At 32.0% G+C, this 20,776-nt stretch overlaps 1 protein-coding gene across 3 annotated transcripts in view; it reads left to right on the top strand.

The window, feature by feature from the left end:
• The window catches only part of LOC114327605 (ATP-dependent Clp protease ATP-binding subunit clpX-like, mitochondrial), a 131,969-nt gene that overhangs the window by 91,099 nt on the left and 20,094 nt on the right, over positions 1 to 20,776 (top strand). The window contains exons 4-6 of one of the 3 annotated variants that reach the window (XM_028276277.2): positions 8,488 to 8,608; positions 14,219 to 14,359; positions 19,755 to 19,991. In XM_028276277.2, coding sequence (XP_028132078.1) covers positions 8,488 to 8,608; positions 14,219 to 14,359; positions 19,755 to 19,991 — 499 coding nt within the window. Of the gene's footprint in view, positions 1 to 8,487; positions 8,609 to 14,179; positions 14,360 to 19,754; positions 19,992 to 20,776 lie in introns of all 3 variants that reach the window. The other 2 variants (XM_050642023.1, XM_028276276.2) reach the window with 2 other exon arrangements.

The following is a 20,776-nucleotide window of genomic DNA, read 5'->3' as shown; positions in this document are numbered from 1 at the left end:
TGTTATTAAAATAAATAAACACTTTTTGAGTTATTAAAGATCAAATATTTTAATTTTTGTTAAAAAAATGCATGCTTTAAAGCGATTTTTCATAAATAACAAAAAAACTGTAAAAATACTATTTTGAAAGCTAAACTGAAAACTGTTTTTTACAAAAAAGTTTTCATCACTAAAATTGAAGCTTATAAAAACTATATTAAATTCCTTACTTGTAAAACCATTTAATGTTAATTTAAAGTAAGTTACTTATAGGTAATTGAATGTATATTTTTTTCTGCGAGTATTCAAATCTAAGGATCCAAGGTTAAATAACCGGAACACGATGCATTTTATAACACTTAATAAATACTTGTCAAAGAACTTAGAAATACCTATCGAATGAGCTCCAGAAGAAGTTGATAGCATCAAATTTTATACTCCAAAAATTTTTCCAAAAAAAATTTTGTTTTTCTTTAATAACTGTTAATTTTTATGATATCAGGCACGTCCAACTATTTGAACGGTAATTTCAAGAGCTATAAAACTGTATTAGATTTAATCTTTCAAATACTTTATTTTTTAGGATAATAGGTTAGATATGCATTCTAAATCAGTCAAAATGTTTAAGGTCATTACTTATCTAAAGTAAAGAAAGTTTTATAGGGATTGTTAAAAATTTTAATTTTTGTGGAAATGGCGTTCGTTTTATTTTTCACTTTTTACTAAAAAAATCGAAAGGGTTCTATTATTTTCATGTTCATTTGCTTAATTTTGATGATATCAACTTCTCTCGGTGCTCATTTAATAGGTATTTCCGAGTACTTTGACAAATGTATATTAAGTATATTTTATAAAATGCATCATTTTCCTGTTAATTAGGCTTGAACTATTAGATTTAAGTACTCACCGAAAAAAAAAATACATTTAGTTATCTACTTATTAGTTACACTTTGAATTAATAATAAAAGGCTTTTCAAAGCTTTAAGTTTGGTAATGATAACTTTTTTGTAAAAACTTACAATTTTTAAGTGATTTACGAGAAACCGCTTTAAAACACATTTTTTTCACGAAAAATTAAAATCTTTGATCTTTAATAACTCAAAAAGTATTGATTTATTTTAGTAACTTTATATAACAAATTCTGCTTATAATTTGCCCTTCTATCGATTTTTGGAGTTATTTTTAATAAAAAATAATTTTCACCCCCAAGAAGGGGCGGTATCCACCCTCAGGGTAAAGGCGCAAGGTGTCACCATGTCACCTTTGTTTCTTGAGCTATCGTCTAACCACTCACAAATTTTTGTGAAAATCGATGAATGTTCACCGAAATTGAAGGTAATAGTTGACTTTTACCTTCAGTGGCTGCACTATACAAAAGGAATTGCAATTTAATGATCTAAATACGCGTATTTTGGGAGCTCATAAATTATTAAATGATATGTAGTCGCCAACTAATTAATTTAATGCATTTTATGTACAACTTTCTCTTAAGCTGGGAAGATAGGGTGGTTTTCTTGCGAAGGGGTTGTAGCTCAATAATCGAAATGCGCGTGATTAAAGAGTTTATTCTTAGAATATATAAGTTTCACTACCGTAGAGTAACACCGGCTCGTATACAGTTTGAAATACTTTTATTTTTGTTTTCAGGCTTACCTACAGTAAAACTTCGATATAACGGACTAATTGGGGGAACGGGGTGTCCGTTAAAGCCGAAAGTCCGTTATATAAAAATAGGTTTAAAATAAATCAGACTATTTAGAAATTTGTCCTCATTATGCTATAATAAAAATTTTGTTGAAATTCTTTGTAAAATATAGCGTTTGGGATCTACAGGGACCCCGTTGTTATTCAGTGTATCTTGGTATGGGCAGGGTTAAGTATGTATAATATTAACAGGACGTTTTTAATTTTTTTTACATTTGACCGGATTTTTGGTTCGTTATATCCGAAGTCCGTTAAATAGAGGTCCGTTATATCGAGGTTTTACTGTACTTCTTTCTTCCTAATAAAACTTTTATTTAATGCATAGTATAATTTTGTTGCACTCATTACCCTGCTGTTTAGTTCTGGTTCTATATTTCCTTGCCCATTCATTGTTGATCCTAAATACTTGAAGTCCTCTACTTGTGTAATGGTCTCATTATTCAGATTTACATTTATATTTTCTTGAGTTTTCGATATTACTAAAGCTTCTGTTTTTTCAATATTTATTTTCATCCCAAATTTCTTAAAGGCTTCATTCCAAACATTCACATTCACTTGCAAGTCTTTTTCTGATTTTGCCACAATTACCAGGTCATCGGCATATATCAACTCGTGACACGTAAACTTGTTGAAGTTTATACACCCCAACCCTAGTTCTTTTTACCTTACCCCTTCATTCTTTTGCAATTTCGTCCATTAGAGTGATAAATAACAAAGGACTGAGAACACCGCCTTGTCTTACACCTGTCCTTGTGTAGAATTCTAGAGATGAGCGATTGTTCGTTCTTACATTATTACGTGTACATTTATATATACTCTTTATTGCTTGGATTAACTTCGGTTTCACATTTCTACGGTTTAATATTTCCCAGATCTTGTTCCGTGGCGCGCGATTAAATGCTTTTTCCAAGTCCACAAAACAGAGAAACAACTTACTGTTATGCTCTAGGGCTTTTTCTGATAACTGTCTCACCGTGAATATGAGATCGGTTGTACCTCACCCTGGCCTAAAGCCGCATTGGCTGTCATCCAGTGTGGCCTCGATATTATCTCGAAGCTTTTTCTCTAGTATTATTTCGTAGATTTTACTAGCAACTACCAACAATGATATTCCCCTGTAGTTAGAACACTTATGTTTATCTCCTTTTTGTGTAATGGTAGAATAGTTGCAAGAGTCCAATCTCTAGGTATGCATCCGGTACGCCAACAGCTCCTTATGATCTTCCATAGCAATTGTAATCCTTCTCCTTCCATATATTTAATCAGCTCAGCCTTAATATTATTGTGTCCTGTAGCCTTGCCATTTTTTAATTTTAGAATCACTTCCCTGTATTCTTCGTATGTTATGTCATCATCATCTTGTTGTTCATTTAAATTGTACTCCTCCCTGTCATTCTCTATTTCGTTGTTGTCTCCCATTAATACTTTCATAAAATGTTCCCGCCATCTTTCGGTGATCTTTTCATTTTTTAATAATATGTTACCATCTTTGTCCTCTAAACCTGTTACTCCGTTTGATTTCTTTTGTCTTAGATTTTTTAGGGTCCTATAGAGCAATTAGGCATTACCGTTACTATCACTTTCCATTTTATTTCCAAATTCTTCCCAGATTTAAGAGTTTATTCTTAGAATATATAGGAATTATATCCGCGATACCATATACTTTAATTGTTTTCAGCATGTTTCTCTTAATAGTTAGAATTTAAATCAATTAAAGGGTTGTTTGGGAGTGAAGGGGGTGAGCTCAAAAATCGAAACTATATCATTTCAAGAGCTCATAAATAGCTCGTAATTCTGCCGCAAAGATCGATTCAATATCCTTATTTTTAAGTAGTGGGGGGGGGCTGAGTCAGCCCCCCTCCCCCCACTAAAATATTATATTCCTGCTCAGTGTAACGAGCTCAAATTTTTTAATTTGCGGAATATGAAAGCTCATAAATCAGCGCTATTTGTTTTTAATTTTTGCAAGTGGGGGGGGGGGGGGGGCAGCTCAACACGGGTCATTTATTATGTGCAAAACGTATCTTCACATGTACCTATATGCGGCAGATTCGTGCAAATATTAGAAGCATATAATTTGGACCACATATACTACATATATAGAGGTTCAAATTTAGATACGAGGCCATCTCAGTTTTTGTTTCTTTTACAAAAATGGCGGGCATTCAAAATGGAAACTACACATATGTGACTAATAGCACGATAACTTTTGAACGAGATGTCAGATTTCAACCAAATTTGGTATATGTTCTTTTTTGATGAATAATATCAAGGTCTTGAACCGGAAGAATCGTTTTACCAGAATTTGTGTTTTTACTGTTTTTTTTTTATGTGAAAATATGTTGTTTCTTTTTCATTTCTTTCACCCTGTATATATTAATTTTTCAAAAAGGTAATACCGGCGTTGAAAAGAGCGTAAAAATATTTTTTAGGAAATATTTTGAACTCTTTAGTTATATTAATTACCATTTAATACATGCATAACGTATCTTCACATGTAGGCACCTATGTGCGGCAGATTCGTGCAAATAATAATATAAGAATTATTGTGCATTTAATGGTAGAAGCATATAATTTGGACCACACATACTACACATACAAAGATTCAAATTTAGATATGAGGCCATCTCAGATTTAGTCTTTTACAAAAATGGCGGGCATTCAAAATGAATCTGCCGCAGATAGGTACATGTGAACATACGTTATGCATTTATTAAATGGTAATTAACACAACTGAAAAGTTCAAAATATTTCCTAAAAATATATTTACACTCTTTTCAATGGCGGTATTACCTTTTTGAAAAATTTATATATACAGGGTGAAAGAATTGAAAAAAAAAACAACATATTATTACATAAAAAAACAATAAAAACACAAATTCTGGTAAACCGATTCTTCCGGTTCAAGACCTCGATATTAATCATCAAAAAAAGAACCTTTATACCAAATTTGATTGAAATCTGACGTTTCGTTCAAAAGTTATGGTGCTATTAGTCACATATGTTTAGTCGCCATTTTGAATGCTCGTCATTTTTGTAAAAGGAACAAAAACTGAGATGGCCTCGTATCTAAATTTGAACCTTTATATGTGTAGTATATGAGGTCCAAATTATATGCTTCTACCATTAAATGCACAATTGTTTCACATATCGGCTGCACTATTAGGTTTTATTAACATTCTGTTTTTTGATTCATTCGCTTATGTTGGATAATACAAAAGTTAGGTACTTTAACAACTATCCATGATCTTCATCAGTACAGGGTGTTTCTAAATAAGTGCGACAAACTTGAAGGGGTAATTCTGCATGAAAAAATAATGACCGTTTGCTTTATAAACATATGTTCGCAAATGCTTCGTTTCCGAGATACAGGATGTTGAATTTTTTCTTACAAACTGACGAGTTATTTATTGCCCTAAAACCGGTTGAGATATGCAAATGAAATTTGGTAGGTTTTAAGAGATAGTTATTGCGCATTTTTTGACATGCAATTAAGAATATTATATTCTTGGCCTTATAGAAGGATTATGTATAGGGTCTTTTTTATTTCGAATTTAATGTAGAACATTTTTATATAGACGGTTGTTCATGCTTAACCGCATAGTTTTAGAAATATTTTGCGAAACACGTAAAAAACTACGAATTTACCGATTTCTTCCCCCTCTGCCCCCCAAAACCCGACGCTCAAAATGGTGTGACTTTTTTCTGAACATTATGTGGACCATATAGAATAATTTGGTGTTGGAAGATAACTTTCACTTTGGATGTCTGGGTTTGGGTCTAGTTATACCACTATTTTGGAAGTTTAAATTTAAGCGCTTTAAAGAATGTACGATATCTCCGGTTTTAAAAACCGTAGAACCTTTCATTATTTCTTTTAAAGCGTTGTAAATCGACGGAATTTTTTAACAACTGGATAATTTTTATTTTCCTGATAAATCAAAAAATTGACAATTTATATATATTATTTCAATTTTTGGGTAACATAAATACATATTTAACTATTTTAATAAATTCTTATCTCTGCGATAAATTTGTCGTAAACAATGTATTTATATAAATTTTCGCATACTAATGATGCAAGTAATTGTTTAAACATCGTATTTATCATTACATTACCCCGATTATCCGTGCTCCATGAGTCCGGACGTGTTACGGATAATTGAAAAACATGGATAATGCGAAAATTTATTTCTTATTTATGTATAATTGTACATACATGCATACATTTAGACCTACCATAAAAAGATAACAAAAAATAAATCTCATAAGGTCAAACTTAATTTTAAAATGTATAAAAAGAAAAAAAAAAAACAAAGGACACCGCACACATCTTGTGGAAAATATAATATCGCTCAAATTTAATAAAATTTACATAAATAGATTCTTCTCCAAATTACGACCATTTCATATCAGTGCGCCAACTCTGAATTTTGATTAATAACGGCGCAAATTGTAATTAAAGTTTATCGAAATCACATTTTTGAAGTACATAAAGATGTCATTCCTAAATACTATTATCTAGATGCTATTCAAAACATCTTAAACCCAGCGTGAGCTAAGCCGACTAGAGCTTAAGCCGTTGTCATTTATTATCTATAAGAAGAAGAACCTTCAGAAGATATAAATGGAGTAATGAATTATAAAATAGTTTTTCTCTGTCACGTACTAACCTATTTGATTTCAGATTTATTTATATCAATTTACGCCGTTATTAAGCAAAATTCAGAGTTGGCGCAGTAATATGAAATGGTCGTAATTTGGAGACGAATCTATTCATGTAAATTTTATTGAATTTGAGGGACATTTTATTTTCCATAAGATGTGTGTCCTTTATTGCGACCGTGCAAGTTCGGAAAAGTGACACCTGGTTTCATAGCTCAGCAATATTTTTAGCACTTTTAATTATGTTGGCCAATTATATTAGTCCTGGTTGCTGAACAATAATTGTCAAGGCCATAGCCCAAAAAAATTTTAAGAAGAAAAGTAATATTAAGGTTATGTTATTAAAAGGTAAACACTTGTATGTAGTAAATAAAATTAATTATTAAAATGCACTACTGCAAGCAAAATACAATTAATTAAATTTACTTTTATATAATAATTGCATATCATATCAATATTGTGGAGCAACATATAATTTTTCTTCTTCATTGACGGTAGATATGAAATATACGTCAACTTGATAATTTCAATTGACAATGCATTATTTAAAAAAGTTGCAAGATTTCTCCGCTATTCGCGCATGATCGTTTCTCGTATCCCCTCCCAAGTACTTGCACACGGCGAATACATAAACTTTTGCACTAATATAAGAAAAATAAAAATTACATAAGTACATAGATTAAGTTGCATTTACATAAAGCGCTTATATATTTAAGATGCTATGCTTTTGAAAAAAGTCAGTCATTTTGGTCTATGTTAAAAGTCTTCGATTTTTTTAATCTTCTCATGTATTCTACGTTCAAAATGTCTGTGTATGACTGAGGGTGTTAAAGCCAAAGTGGTGTAAGCCATACTTTTGAAATGATGTAAGTCTTGCTTTATAATTTTCATATATAAATAGACCTCCTAAAAGCAAAAGTGGTGTTTACTGTATTACTGTAAAAATTTAAACCACTTTTCCTGATGACAAGAGGTCTATAATAAAGATTATAAAGCAAGACTTACATCATTTCAAAAATATGACTTACACCACTTTGGCTTTAACACCCTCAAATAGTAAATGCACCGCAAATAGTGCAAAAATGTTTTTTTATTATAATTATGAAAAGTATTGATGAATATTAATTTGTAAAAATTGATGTCAACCGTCTCTTCATAAAACCATAGTTTATCAAAAAATCAAAGAAACAACCACATCTTTGTACTTTGGCCTTTGTTTATAAAAAAAATAGGACCGATCTGACAGTACTTCGATACGTATTTTTCATTAACTATATCTCCTTTTGACTTTGTAATCAATTTTCCTGTGAAATCGATAATTTTTGAAGTTATACTTCTTTAGAAACGAGGGTGAATTTTTACATTCCCTGGCGCATGCGCACACCGACAGTATGGTATTAGTCGCTACATATTTTAAGTTATGTAGCGCAAATAAGGTGTGCGTGAAAAGAATATATTATTAGTGTTTTTAGTAAATATATTTATTATAATTTTTATGTCTGTGGATTTGTCTTCCTCCTTATTATAAGTATGTATTATTGAAAATTTTTATTTTCAATTATTGTATCTGTCACCGTGATTGTAATTATATCCGAGAAATGATCGACTGAATACAAAAGCGGTGGTAGCTGATCGGTAGGGCATTCGCCTAGGGATCGAGAGGTCCCCTGTTCGAATCCTGACAAAGTCATATCCTTTTTTTTTTGTATTCTTTTTGTTCCTTCTAAAATTAGTTTAATATTTAAATACAGTACAAAAAAACTGTTTAAAGTAGATAGGTATATTGATTTCGTTGAAATCATAATATGAAGTTAGATTATAATATTATAATAGAAGTATAACTTCTTACATGCGTACAAAGTACACACACATTTTTTTTTATTTCTAGACTGGATTGTTATCCAGATATAATTCACTTTGTGCTAATGCGTTTAAAACTCTTCGGAGCATTGTATTAGTTGATCAAGTTTCCAAAACAATCCCTTAAAGGAAACTTGTATATCATGTAAACAACCTATTATTTCAAATGTGTTTTTTCACTGACGCCTAATATATCTTCAAAACAGTAGTTATTTTTTATTCCTGTTTTGATTTAATTGTGTTATGAATAAACGATTATAGACTTTTTTAATATTTCAGATATTATCCGTAGCAGTGTACAACCACTATAAAAGAATATACAATAATAGTCCTACACAATCAAATATTAGACAAGACATGGCTGTAATGGAACAAGGACCCCACAGCGTTACTCATAGAGGTTTGTTCAAATATGTTAAAAATATTATTATATTTGTATTTGTAAGTTATTTTATTATACACTTTGAGAACGCGAAGAAATGAACATAGATAAGCGAAGATTTAACCTGATATTGAATGCTCTGCTTTCAAATGGAATAGTGGAAAAGATATTTTGTATCGGCAACACCGCTATGTTATCTCGTTAGGCTAGATGAGGGATGTCACACAATACATCGATTGAGAGGATCCAGTTTTTTTTTGGCTGAATTTTGTCTTTCAGTTAAAAAAAGCAAAATGTATCTATCCTAGCTTAAGATGAAGCAGGCAGTATTTATTATCAAAAACCAATGGATATTGCCATTTATATCACTGTTGAAATGCATCAATCATTCGACATCAAAATTTATCGCCACCTTCCTAAAAGTGCTCATTATTTTGAAGAGTGTAGATTGAAAATAATTTCTTTGAAATATTTGTTTAGCTAGAAAGACGATTAAAACTTAAAAAAAAAAAGTAAAGAAAGAAATATTTGGTAAATTGAACCGATCTAAAATTTTACTTCTTAGTTCACAATAACACCTGAGACATACTAGATATATAAACAACTGTAAACTTTCTCTTTTCTGATATTTAGAGCATTGCAAAAGTGATCAAACCTCAAAGGATGGGATGGCTATGCTATGAATCCTTGTGTAACGTATCTTCTGAATGTTCATTTCTTCAACTTCTAACTCTGTGTATAATATATCAGATCTTTAGTAACTAAATAGATCATAAATAAGGTTAAATTATTGGGGAAAGTGGTCATTGCGAACTAATTTGATAAAACTCTTAAACTAATTTTTAAAGATTTTATTTATTTAAGTATTCTGTATTAGGTTTTGAAAGTACGTAATAACAAAAAACTGAAGTAAAGTACCTAATAATATCACTATATCTTTTTTTTCTCTTTTGAAGTTAGTTTGTCAAAAACAAGAGAAGGCACAACTAAACTTAAAAGTCAGACAAATGTACTGGCTGCTAAGTAAAAGATCCCAGTTATCATTAGAAAACAAAGTATTAATATACAAAATTATGCTAAAGCCGATATAGAGTTATGGGGCTGCAGCAAACCGAGCAACACTAAAATACTGCAAACCTTCCAATCAAAGACGCTGCGTATGATAGCAAATGCACCTTGGTATGTTTCCAATATAACTATCCATAATGACCTTGGGATACCATTCATTGAAGATGTTATTAAACTACACGCAAACAAAGCCCAAGAAAGAAATTTCGCCCATGAAAATCAAACTATTCAACAACTACCAGCCGCCACTTGTGGGAAGAAGACGAAATGGACATGTCCAGAAGACCTAACTGATTTGGTGTATTGGAGAACCATCGATGGACGGTGCCCAAAGCATGGTACGATTCTACTGTGCACTTACTGTTTGCTACTATTTGCTAAATACTTTGTGTTGTAATTAGAGTAGATTGTAAATTTGCACCTAATAAAATGATAAAAAAAGAATGTGTGTGTACTGTGTACGCACGTAAGAAGTTATACTTCTATTATATGATTCCAACGAAATTAATATGTGCTTTAAACAGTTTATTTATATTTTATTTAAATATTAAACTAATTTTAATACTTACTACTTTCCAAAAATTTTTATTAAAACAATACCAAAAATTAAAAAAATAAAAGAATAAAACACACACAAACACATTGAAAAATGCCACAAAGAAATGATTTCTGAACAATAACACAGGTTTACAAAAAAAAATAAATTGTGGACTATTTGACGAAACCATATGACAAGGGGGTTTTTGGGGTCGCTGATCACGAATCCGGGGTCCGTTGATCTCTATCACATCAGGTTAAGGTCATTTCAAGGTCAAATCAAGATAAATCTGCAGTCGCTCTGAAAAAGTATATTAGGGGGTTTTTGGGGTCGCTGATCACGAATCCGCGGTCCGCTGACCTCTCACGTCTAGCTCAAGGTCATTTCAAGGTCGAATCAAGGTGAATGGACACAATCGCTCTAAAAATGTATATTAGGGGTTTTTTGGGGTCGCTGATCACAAAACTGATTTGACCTTGAAATGACCTTTACTGACGCGGTAGAGCTCAATGGACCCCAGTTTTGTGATCAGCGACCAGAAAACCCCCTAATATATTTTTCCAAAGCGATTGTGTCGATTTATTTTGATTTGACCTTGAAATGACCTTGAGCTAGACGTGAGGGAAGGTAGCGGACCCCGGATTCGTGATCAGCGACCCTAAAAACCCCCTAATATACTTTTTCAGAGCGATTATCGATTTATCTTGATTTGACCTTGAACTGACCTTTACCTGATGTGATAGAGATCAGTGGATCCCGGATTCGTGATCAGCGACCCCAAAAACCCCCTTGTCATATGGTTTCGTCAAATAGTCCACAGTTTATTTTTTTTTGTAAACCTGTGTAATTGTTGGCAAAAATTTTAACTAAATACGCATTTTCTAAAAAAAAATTATATAATAAATATACTTACAATCCTAAAATGCAAAAAAAAATAAAAACTTGCATTGGGATTCGAACCCTCGTTTATTAGCGTGCTTTTGGGCTATGACTTGAATGCGAAGCCTCTACTCATTTAACCACTTACACGTACCTGTCATGTGCGAAGATAGGCCAACTGAACGTTTTACTGTTTGACAGTTCTGAAATTAATCAAATTAGTTTGATTTTTGTGGATTTAAAATATTAAAATACAACAAAACATGGAGTAAGAAAACAATATAATTAGATGAAGATTGGTAGAAATTTTGTTGGTAATCAAATTATGTAAATCAAAGCATTACCTACTAGATAGGTTACATACATTTTCCAAATAAGTAAGTACCTATGTAATTTTTTATTACAATTCTGAAACATTTACGATTATATACGTACCTGTTGCTTTTAAAAACTATTTAAAAAGTCACTACAATTATAAACTTGCTTTTTTCTCCGTCCTCATAACAATAAAAACTAATATACACAACATTTGTTTACCCATAACCGACATATTGAACAATTGTTAACAGGTCATTGTAATTACCCAATCAGAGCCCGTATAACGTTTGAGCTGCGCCCAGGACCAAGATTTTGATGAATTCGCGCACATAAAATTTACTCCCAACGCGCCTAAAGAAGTATAACTTCAAAAAGAAAAAGTTAGTTTGTAGAATTTTATTCTGGTCACTGAACACAACTATAGTCAAATATTGATAGATCGTAATTACTTCTGTACAAAACGATTCTTAAACTTATTCGGTCCTATGGAGTTAATTTATGGAAATGTGGGAAACCTGCCATTTTAAATATACTTGAATTGATTTTAATCGGAGGTGCTCACACCATAGCAGTATATCCAATTCTACACAGATAACTTAACACATATATATGTCATTAAACAAGAAATGCAGTGAGTCACCAGCAAATATAGAAAGTATGAGGGAGAACGATAGCAACGTTTTACTATTTTATAATTAAAATTAACTATTTTGATTGGGAAATAAGCCACAATTAAATTGAAAAACTAATTTTCTTAACGTTTCGACGCTCAAATCGGATGTCGTTGTCAAAATACAAAATATTACTAAATTAAACAAAAATATTGTTGCTTAGTAAAAAATTCTTCTAGTAATTTATTTAATCTGACTCGTTATTCAGACAATATGTCTGGCAATTCAGACATATATTATACATTTTAAAGTAGAAGACTTTAAAATGATATTGCCAATATTTATGAGTTGCGTTCCTGGGACGACTTTACTGAAAGATAGTTCATTCGATTACATGAAATCAACCCCAACTCAAGAATATCCGTCACAAAAAATCATAGCATGTGATCTGTCTTTAAAAAGACAATCAAATGCAACGGTGAAAGTAAAATCCTCGTGTTAGAGATTCCATAGTAAATCACGAGGGAAAACCAGGAAAAAACCTCGTGATACTATCCCGACATCGTAAGTATTTGGTCTTACATTTAGTTTACTCTCAAAACTAATAAAAATTCCGACTTTAATATATATATACCTATGTTATTTTAAATTATAAAAATAATATTATTAATACATAGATATATAAATAATTCCATTCTACCGAGGAATTTGCGACACAATTTGTTTCATTTAGCATAATTAGAGCCGCTTCTTTGATTTTTCTGTTTTTACTGTGTTTTTTTTTCAGGACTATACTTGAATCTCTCCACTGAACTCTATGTTCATTATCCCATGCGTGTTGACATATTCGAGATCTATCAAATTCTCTATTTTTAATATAAGACTGATGTTCACTTATTCTAACGTTTAATGGTCTTGATGTTTCACCTAAATAAAATTGTTCGCATTCACAAGGTATTTTATAAATGCAATTCTTTGTTCTTTCTTGTTCATTGTTAGGTTTACTTTTAGATAGAATAGATCTCAATATGTTTGTTGTTTTGAATGTTGTTGAAATGTTGAATTTATTTCCTATTGTTTTAAGTTTCTCGGATAATCCTTTTATATATGGTATTGATATTTTCCTCGTATTATTTCTTGTGAATGTTATAGGATCCCGTTCTAACACGAAAATTTTCCTGTCACCGTTGCATTTGGTTTTTTTAAAGACAGATCACATGCTATGATTTTTTTGTGGCGGATATTCTTGAGTTGGGTTGATTTCATGTAATCGAATAAACTATCTTTCAGTAAAGTCGTCCCAGGAACGCAACTCGTAAATATTGGCACTATGCAGGAACGCTCCACCAAAATTATTCTTTGAATTGATGAATATCTTGTTCCTCACATAAGACGAGAACCTAATTCTTTCTAGGTTGATTCCAAAGACTCTGATGAATTTTGTCGAGTCGAAAACAAGGTTTTATTCGGCGTTGAAATGAATGGATGATTAACTTGGATAACTAAAATTATTTTATTTCGTATCACAAATACTTTGAAATACTAAAATAACTAAATTTAATTGACTAATTTGCTATGCATCAAAAATTATTTTTTAATTATATGTCAAGTGAGAATTGTCAAAATCTGAAGTGAATAAGACAGCCGTGAATTTAACGATATGTTACAGAGTTGTAACAGGCACTATCATTTTAAAGTCTTCTACTTTAAAATGTATAATATATGTCTGAATTGCCGATATAAATGAGTCGGATTAAATAAATTATTAGAAGAATTTTTTACTAAGCAACAACATTTTTGTTTAATTTAGTAATACTTTGTATTTTGACAACGACATCCGATTTGGGCGTCGAAACGTTAATAAAATTAGTTTTTCAATTTAATTGTGGGTTATTTCCCAATCAAAATAGTTAATTATAAAAATGCCACAAGGAAATAGCTTCAGAACAACATAATTAAAATGACCTCTAAATTATGTTATTTCTCAACATTCAACAGTTTTTCATAAATATTTATTTAATATGTTAAATAATGATTTTTGTATAATTTGAAGAGAGCAAATTGGGACGTTTTACCTAATATTATTTGACTGCTTACCCCAAAAATTCACCTTAAATATTAAAAAACAGTCCTTTTTGTTTGGTCGTCTATTTGTCAAAAAGTAAAATATTGCAGATCAACCCCACATAACAGGTTTAGGTAATGCTTCACTAGGTCTGAACTTGGGAGGAACCTTTGAATCAACTCCACCGGCAGGAACTAAAACGGGACAGGGCTCGGATATTCTGGAAAGGACGACACATGAACTGAAGTTAGAGAAAAGCAATATACTCTTGTTGGGACCAACAGGATCAGGTAAGTCGATGTTATTACTTATACCTCATTTTGTATTGCTTTTCAGTGTCTCTTCTCAGATTTTTCTGTTTTAAATTATATAAACCATGGGAATCTCCCATTAAGTCTTCCTTCGAAATTTTTTCGAGAAGTCGACAATCGGCAACTTAGTCACAATTTTTCTTTTTCTTTGGTTTTTTCCCATATGAGTTGGCCGTTTTCGTCCTTCACAGCACTTTATTCTCCCAGCCACCTTCTTTGATATCTCTATCTATCATAGCATTACTTATGCAAGTTTTCAATCTCATAGCAGGTCTTCCTTTTCGTCTTCTGCACCACGGATCCCAGTCCAATATTCTTTTCGGCCACCTGTGCTCTGGCTTTCTTTGTACATGCCCTACCATTGCAGGGCTTTGTTTTCCAACCTATATACAGGGTGAGTCACCTCTAACGGGACGGAATATTACAGCGAAATGGTAAAAGATTTGAAAAAAATTTTAAATTAGTAGTTAGTAAGTTGATAAAATCTACATTTTAAAATTATTTCGAAATATACAGGGTGTCCCAATAAATGGCGGCGTATCAAAGTTATATTTTTTCTTATGGAACACCCTGTATTTTATTGCATTTTTTATTGTCCGCAAAAAATAAGGTATAGTTTCATAAGGCTTCCCTATACCTATGTACAGAGTGTTCTTAGTTATGGTGACTTTTCTTAAAATGTAAAGTTTTAAAAGAAGGCTTATTGTCAAGTTATTTAAGAAATTATGAAAAAAATACTTTTACATCTAAATAGTGGGATATTGGTTGAATGTATTCCATGATTAATTATTACACAATTATTTACAGGGTGTTCAACATTTACAGTTTCATTATTGGATTATTCAATGTGTCATATGATGCTTATTTTAAATAGAACACCATGTATATTAATACACCATTATACTAAACGGAGTCACCTCTTTAGAATGGTATTTGGATGTCCTATACCTAGCTCTAATAGTTATTGCGTAATTTACAATTATTTAAAATCTTAATCTGTAAATCGAGTTTAAAACAAAAGATGTATCTCATTGTATGACATTGTCATTTTATGACAGTACGGACTGGTAATTATCAAAAATATAAACATCCGTGTATGATATTCAAATTTAATTGTTCCTAAAAATGAATAATCACGGTATCCACGAAAGAGTAGACATGGTACTTTGCATTGGGGAGTGTTTGCAAAATTGTATCTTACCTTCTTAAGTTTACGCTCAAAAGTATCCTGATAGAAGACACCCAAAAAAGGACGTTTTTGAGAGATTTCAATAGATTCCGTGCTACTGCTAATGTTGCATACGGAAAGTTAAATAAAAATATACCAGTTATTTGTGATGACGCTTTATGCGCTTTATGTCCTGCTTTCTGTTACGGAAAACCCAAATACTAGTAGAGAAAAAATTTCGGGTGAATTGTAAATCAGTCAAACGACTGTTAGAATACTTAAGAGAAACCACTATTATCCATATTATAAAACTCAACTACACCAGTATTAGACCAAACAGGATTATGATAAATATTTAACTTATCGTTTATGGACTTTAGACTTTATAGAAGATCCTGATTTTTTTAATGTATTGTATACAGACCAATATACCTACTTTTCATAATAATGGTCTAGTAAATAGACATAATTTTCATTTCATTATGATACAGTAAACAAACATTTATTTCGTACAGTTTAAAAATCGAGAGTGACTATAAATATTATTTTTAAAATCAATTTACCGTTTAAGAAAAAACGCAAAAACTATGACTCCTAGTTATAGAACATCCCTATACCATTCAAAAGAGGAACCTGTGCTTAGTACAATAGTTTATTAATATACATGGTGTTTTATTTCAAATAAGCATCATATGACACATTAAATAATCCAATAATGAAACGGTAAATTTTGAACACCTTGTAAATAAATGTGTAATAGTCAATCATGGAATGCATTAATTATAAAATAAAAACCAGACCGTACTTCATAAGGTGACAATGTTATACAATGCCATTAATTAACTACATCTTTTGTTTTAAAATCGATTTACAGATTAATAATTTAAATAATTGTATATTACGCAAAAACTATATGACCTAGGTATAGGACGTCCATATACCATTCGAAAGAGGTAAAATTGTTTAGTATAATTATTTATTAATATACATGGTGTTCCATTTAAAATAAGAATCATATGGCACATTGAATAATCCAATAATGAAACTGTAAATTTTGAACACCCTGTAAATAAATGTGTAATAATTAATCATGAAATACATTCAACCAATATCCAAATATTTAAATGTAAAAGTAATTTTTTTATAATTTCTTAAATAACTTGAGAATAAGCCTTCTTTTAAAACTTTACATTTTAAGAAAAGTCAACATAACTCAGAACACTCTGTACATAGGTATAGGGAAGCCTTATAAAACTATACCTTATTTTTTGCGGACAATTAAAAAATGCCATAAAATATAGGGTGTTCCATAAGAAAAAATATAACTTTGATACGCCGCCATTTATTGGGACACCTTGTATATTTCAAAATAATTTTAAAATGTAGATTTTATCAATTTACAAACTACTAATTTAAAATTTTTTTCAAATCTTTTACCATTTCGCTGTAATCTTCCGTCCCGTTAGTGGTGACTCACCCTGTATAATTGATTATTCCACTTCCATTCTGTTCCATATTTCCTCTGGGTTTAGTCCATCCTCTGGCGGATTGTAGACATCTCATTAAGTCCAATTAAACTGTTCGTATTTTATTTCATATTGTTCTTGTCATTGGCCATACTTTCGTTCCATAGTCGTTGTGTGCAAGTACCTGGAGGGGATACGAGAAACGATCGTGCGCGAATAGCGGAGAAATCTTGCAACTTTCTTAAATAATTCATATTGTCAATTGAAATTGTCAAATTGACGTATATTTCATACCTACTGTCATTGAAGAAGAAAAATTATATGTTGCTTCACAATATTGATGTGATCTGCAACTATTATATAAAGGTAAATTTAATTAATTGTATTTTGCTTGCAGTACTGCATTTTAATAATTAATTTTATTTACTACATACAATTGTTTACCTTTTAATAACGTAACCTCATTCTCACTTTTTCTTCTTATATTCTTTTGGGCTATGGCCTTGACAATTATCCAGCAACCAGGACTAGTATAATGGGCCAATATAATAAAATTGCGAAAAATGTTGCTGAGCTATAAAACCAGGTGTCGTTTTTCCGAACTTGCACGGTGCCAATAGGGTAATATTCAGCTACTTTTTTTTTGTTTTCATTGGTTAGTGTTGTTCCATATCACTTCATGGGGTGCTTTCGTGACTTGCTTTCCCCGTGATATTTTCATTTCTATATCTTTCATACAAGTACCACCTCGGCTTATCATTGACCGTTTGTCTCCTTTTTTGAAAATGGAGGGCATGCATGATAGATTCCACTTATCTAGAATCTCCTTCCCTGCTTCAATTTTATTGAACAACACTCGTAAGGATACGATCCTTGAGCCTCAATATTTCAGCAGTTCCATTTTTATGTTCCCTGTTCCTGGTGCTTTGTTATTTTCGGCTTTCTTTTCTGCTTAATTTTCCTATGTAATTTCAGCTTCCTTCGTCATTATTAGGTTTGTTCCAGATAGCGGTCAAACCAGTCAGAAACTGTCAGCGATTACTCGACCAGCGCGAGTAGAGGGAATAGCACTGATGACCGTATTAAGGCCTATTATGCTCTCGCACTGGCCAACGGTTTGCTGACGATTTCTGACTAGATTAGTCCAAGAGGCAGCGCTGAAAAATTTCTCTGAATTTACTAAAGCTAGTTATTTCACAGTTGATTACTGTGAGAGTGTAGAGAAACATACTGCGGTCGGTCAAGCGAAACGTAGAACAGGGGTTACTGAGAGGGTATCTTAGAGTTGCTTTCCTACGAAGGTAATTAAATCCATTTACTAAGGCTGAAAATCAGTACACACATTCTAAATTGAATACAAATAAAAGTTATTATAGTTGGTCAGCTGTATGACGGGACAGAGCCGGTCGGTCGGCCCCAATGAATGTACAGGGTTATTCACTATATTTTGACCACCCTCTAAACTGCTTTATTTACAGAATTAGAAAAAAATGTAAAATACAAAACTTATTCAATTTTTAAATTATGATTTTTTGACATATATATCGTACTAGTGACGTCATCCATCTGGACATGATGACGTAATCGACTATTTTTTTAAATTAGAATAGGGGTCGTGTGCTATCTCATTTGAAAGGTTATTCAATTCCCTATTCAGTAATCTAAACATTACCATGATTGTTTATACAGGGTGTCAAAAAAAACTTTTTTTAAATTAAATTAATTGTTTAATTAATTCAAAAAAAAATTTGGACACCCTGTATAAATAATGATCTTAATGGTTATATTACTGCATAGAGAATTAAATAACCTTTCAAATGAGTTAGCACACGACCCCTATTCTCATTTAAAAAAATAGTCGATTACGTCATCATGCCCAGATGGATGACGTCACTAGTACGATATATATGTTAAAAAATCATAATTAAAAAATCGAATAACTTTTGTATTTTACATTTTTTTCTAATTCTGTAAATAAAGCAGTTTAGAGGGGGGGTCAAAATATAGTGAATAACCCTGTACATTCATTGGGGCCGACCGACCGGCTCTGTCCCGTCATACAGCTGACCGACTATAATAATTGTTATTTATATTCAATTTAGAATGTGTGTACTGATTTTCAGCCTTAGTTAATGGATTTAATTACCTCCGCAGGTAAGCAACTTTGACAAGCTGTCAGTACCACCTGTTCTACGTTTCGGTTGACCGACCGCAATATGTTTCTCTACACAATCACGGTAATCAACTTTAGTAAATTCAGAGTGATTTTTCGGCGCCGCCTCTCCGTCTAGATTGACTGTTGGTTGGAACAGAGCTATTGTCACAGGATCTTGTGAGATATCTTCTTCTGGTAATTGCTATCCGTTTCGGATGTTGGCGATTATCATGGCAATCTGTACTTGGCACACTGCTGCTCTGAAAATATTTGTGGGTGTTGAACCACGTACGTAGATTTTTCAGCCAGGAAATCCTTCGCCTTCCTGGTCCATGTTTTCCTTCTACTTTTCATTGAATGATTAGTTGCAGCAGTCCATACCTCTCGCTGTTTCTCATGATATGACCGAGGTATTCGATTTTGGCGGCTTTTATTGTGGTTAACAGCTCTTTTTCTGTTTGAAGCCTCATGTTCTCATATTCTTTTGTGAGATATACTGTGGTCTATTCTCCTGCAATAATTTTGTGCAATAATTTGTTCAGAAAAAAAAAACAGTACACTAATATAAATATATGGTTTCTCTAGGTAAAACACTTCTTGCTCAAACCATAGCTCAGTGCCTAGATGTGCCTTTTGCCATATGTGATTGTACTACCTTAACACAAGCCGGATACGTAGGCGAAGACATCGAAAGCGTCATCGGGAAGTTGCTGCAAGATGCCGGATACAGCGTCGAAAGGGCACAAGTCGGCATTGTGTTCCTAGACGAAGTTGATAAGATCGGAGCAGTACCTGGCATTCACCAACTGAGGGATGTAGGAGGTAAGATCAACTTGCATTTATTACTTACTGAACTGAAAGTACTACTATTATTACAAGGGTGGTCTGATTACCCTGAAACAACAATTTACGTTTTCAGTTTTATTTTTCAACTTAATCTCCAATATTATTTTTCATCCAACGGTATTTTAGTCTTATCACGTCTCCCTAGTGTTCCTCTGGAAATAATACTGCAAAGTGATCATCTACATTGCAATGACTTCCTAATTGGAAGATAAACTCTGACCAGATAGATAGGTCTTAAAGATTTCAGAATAGAGGGACGTCAGGGGGAGCCAAATCTGGAAAATAGTATGGATGTTCTAGCACTTTGCAGTGCAGTTCTTTCGATTTTCCCATTGCCAAGACATTTGTTATGAATGCTTGCTACCAGTTACTTTAGAAAAATGATAGTATTATTCTCCAGTTATAGTTTTGCTTCGGTTGGGCAGAGATAACCATACATGTGATTAACCTGGGCAGAGTTTGGTAAACTAAACTAAGACCTCAAAAGAGATGGGTAGATGACATAATAGCAGTGGTAGACAGTGTATTAGATTGGAGCAAGATAGAAAGAAAGATGGAAGCAATTAAAGGGTACAGGGAAAAAAGGAGGAATGTCAATTTTGTTGAATTTTTCAGCAGAGCATTTTCAAAGTTATAAGACTAATATTATGGATATGTTTTGAGGGTATTTTTTTTTTCAAAATCATATGTTTGGAAAATTTACTCTGTGGGAACACACGAGAACAATGTGTTTTCACTTATTTCTGCGTATTTCACAACTG

This window comes from Diabrotica virgifera, chromosome 1 (assembly GCF_917563875.1).
Source record: "Diabrotica virgifera virgifera chromosome 1, PGI_DIABVI_V3a".
NCBI lineage: Eukaryota > Metazoa > Arthropoda > Insecta > Coleoptera > Chrysomelidae > Diabrotica > Diabrotica virgifera.
The sequence above is the reverse complement of the archived record's forward strand: the minus strand, read 5'-3'. Positions and strand labels throughout refer to the sequence as shown.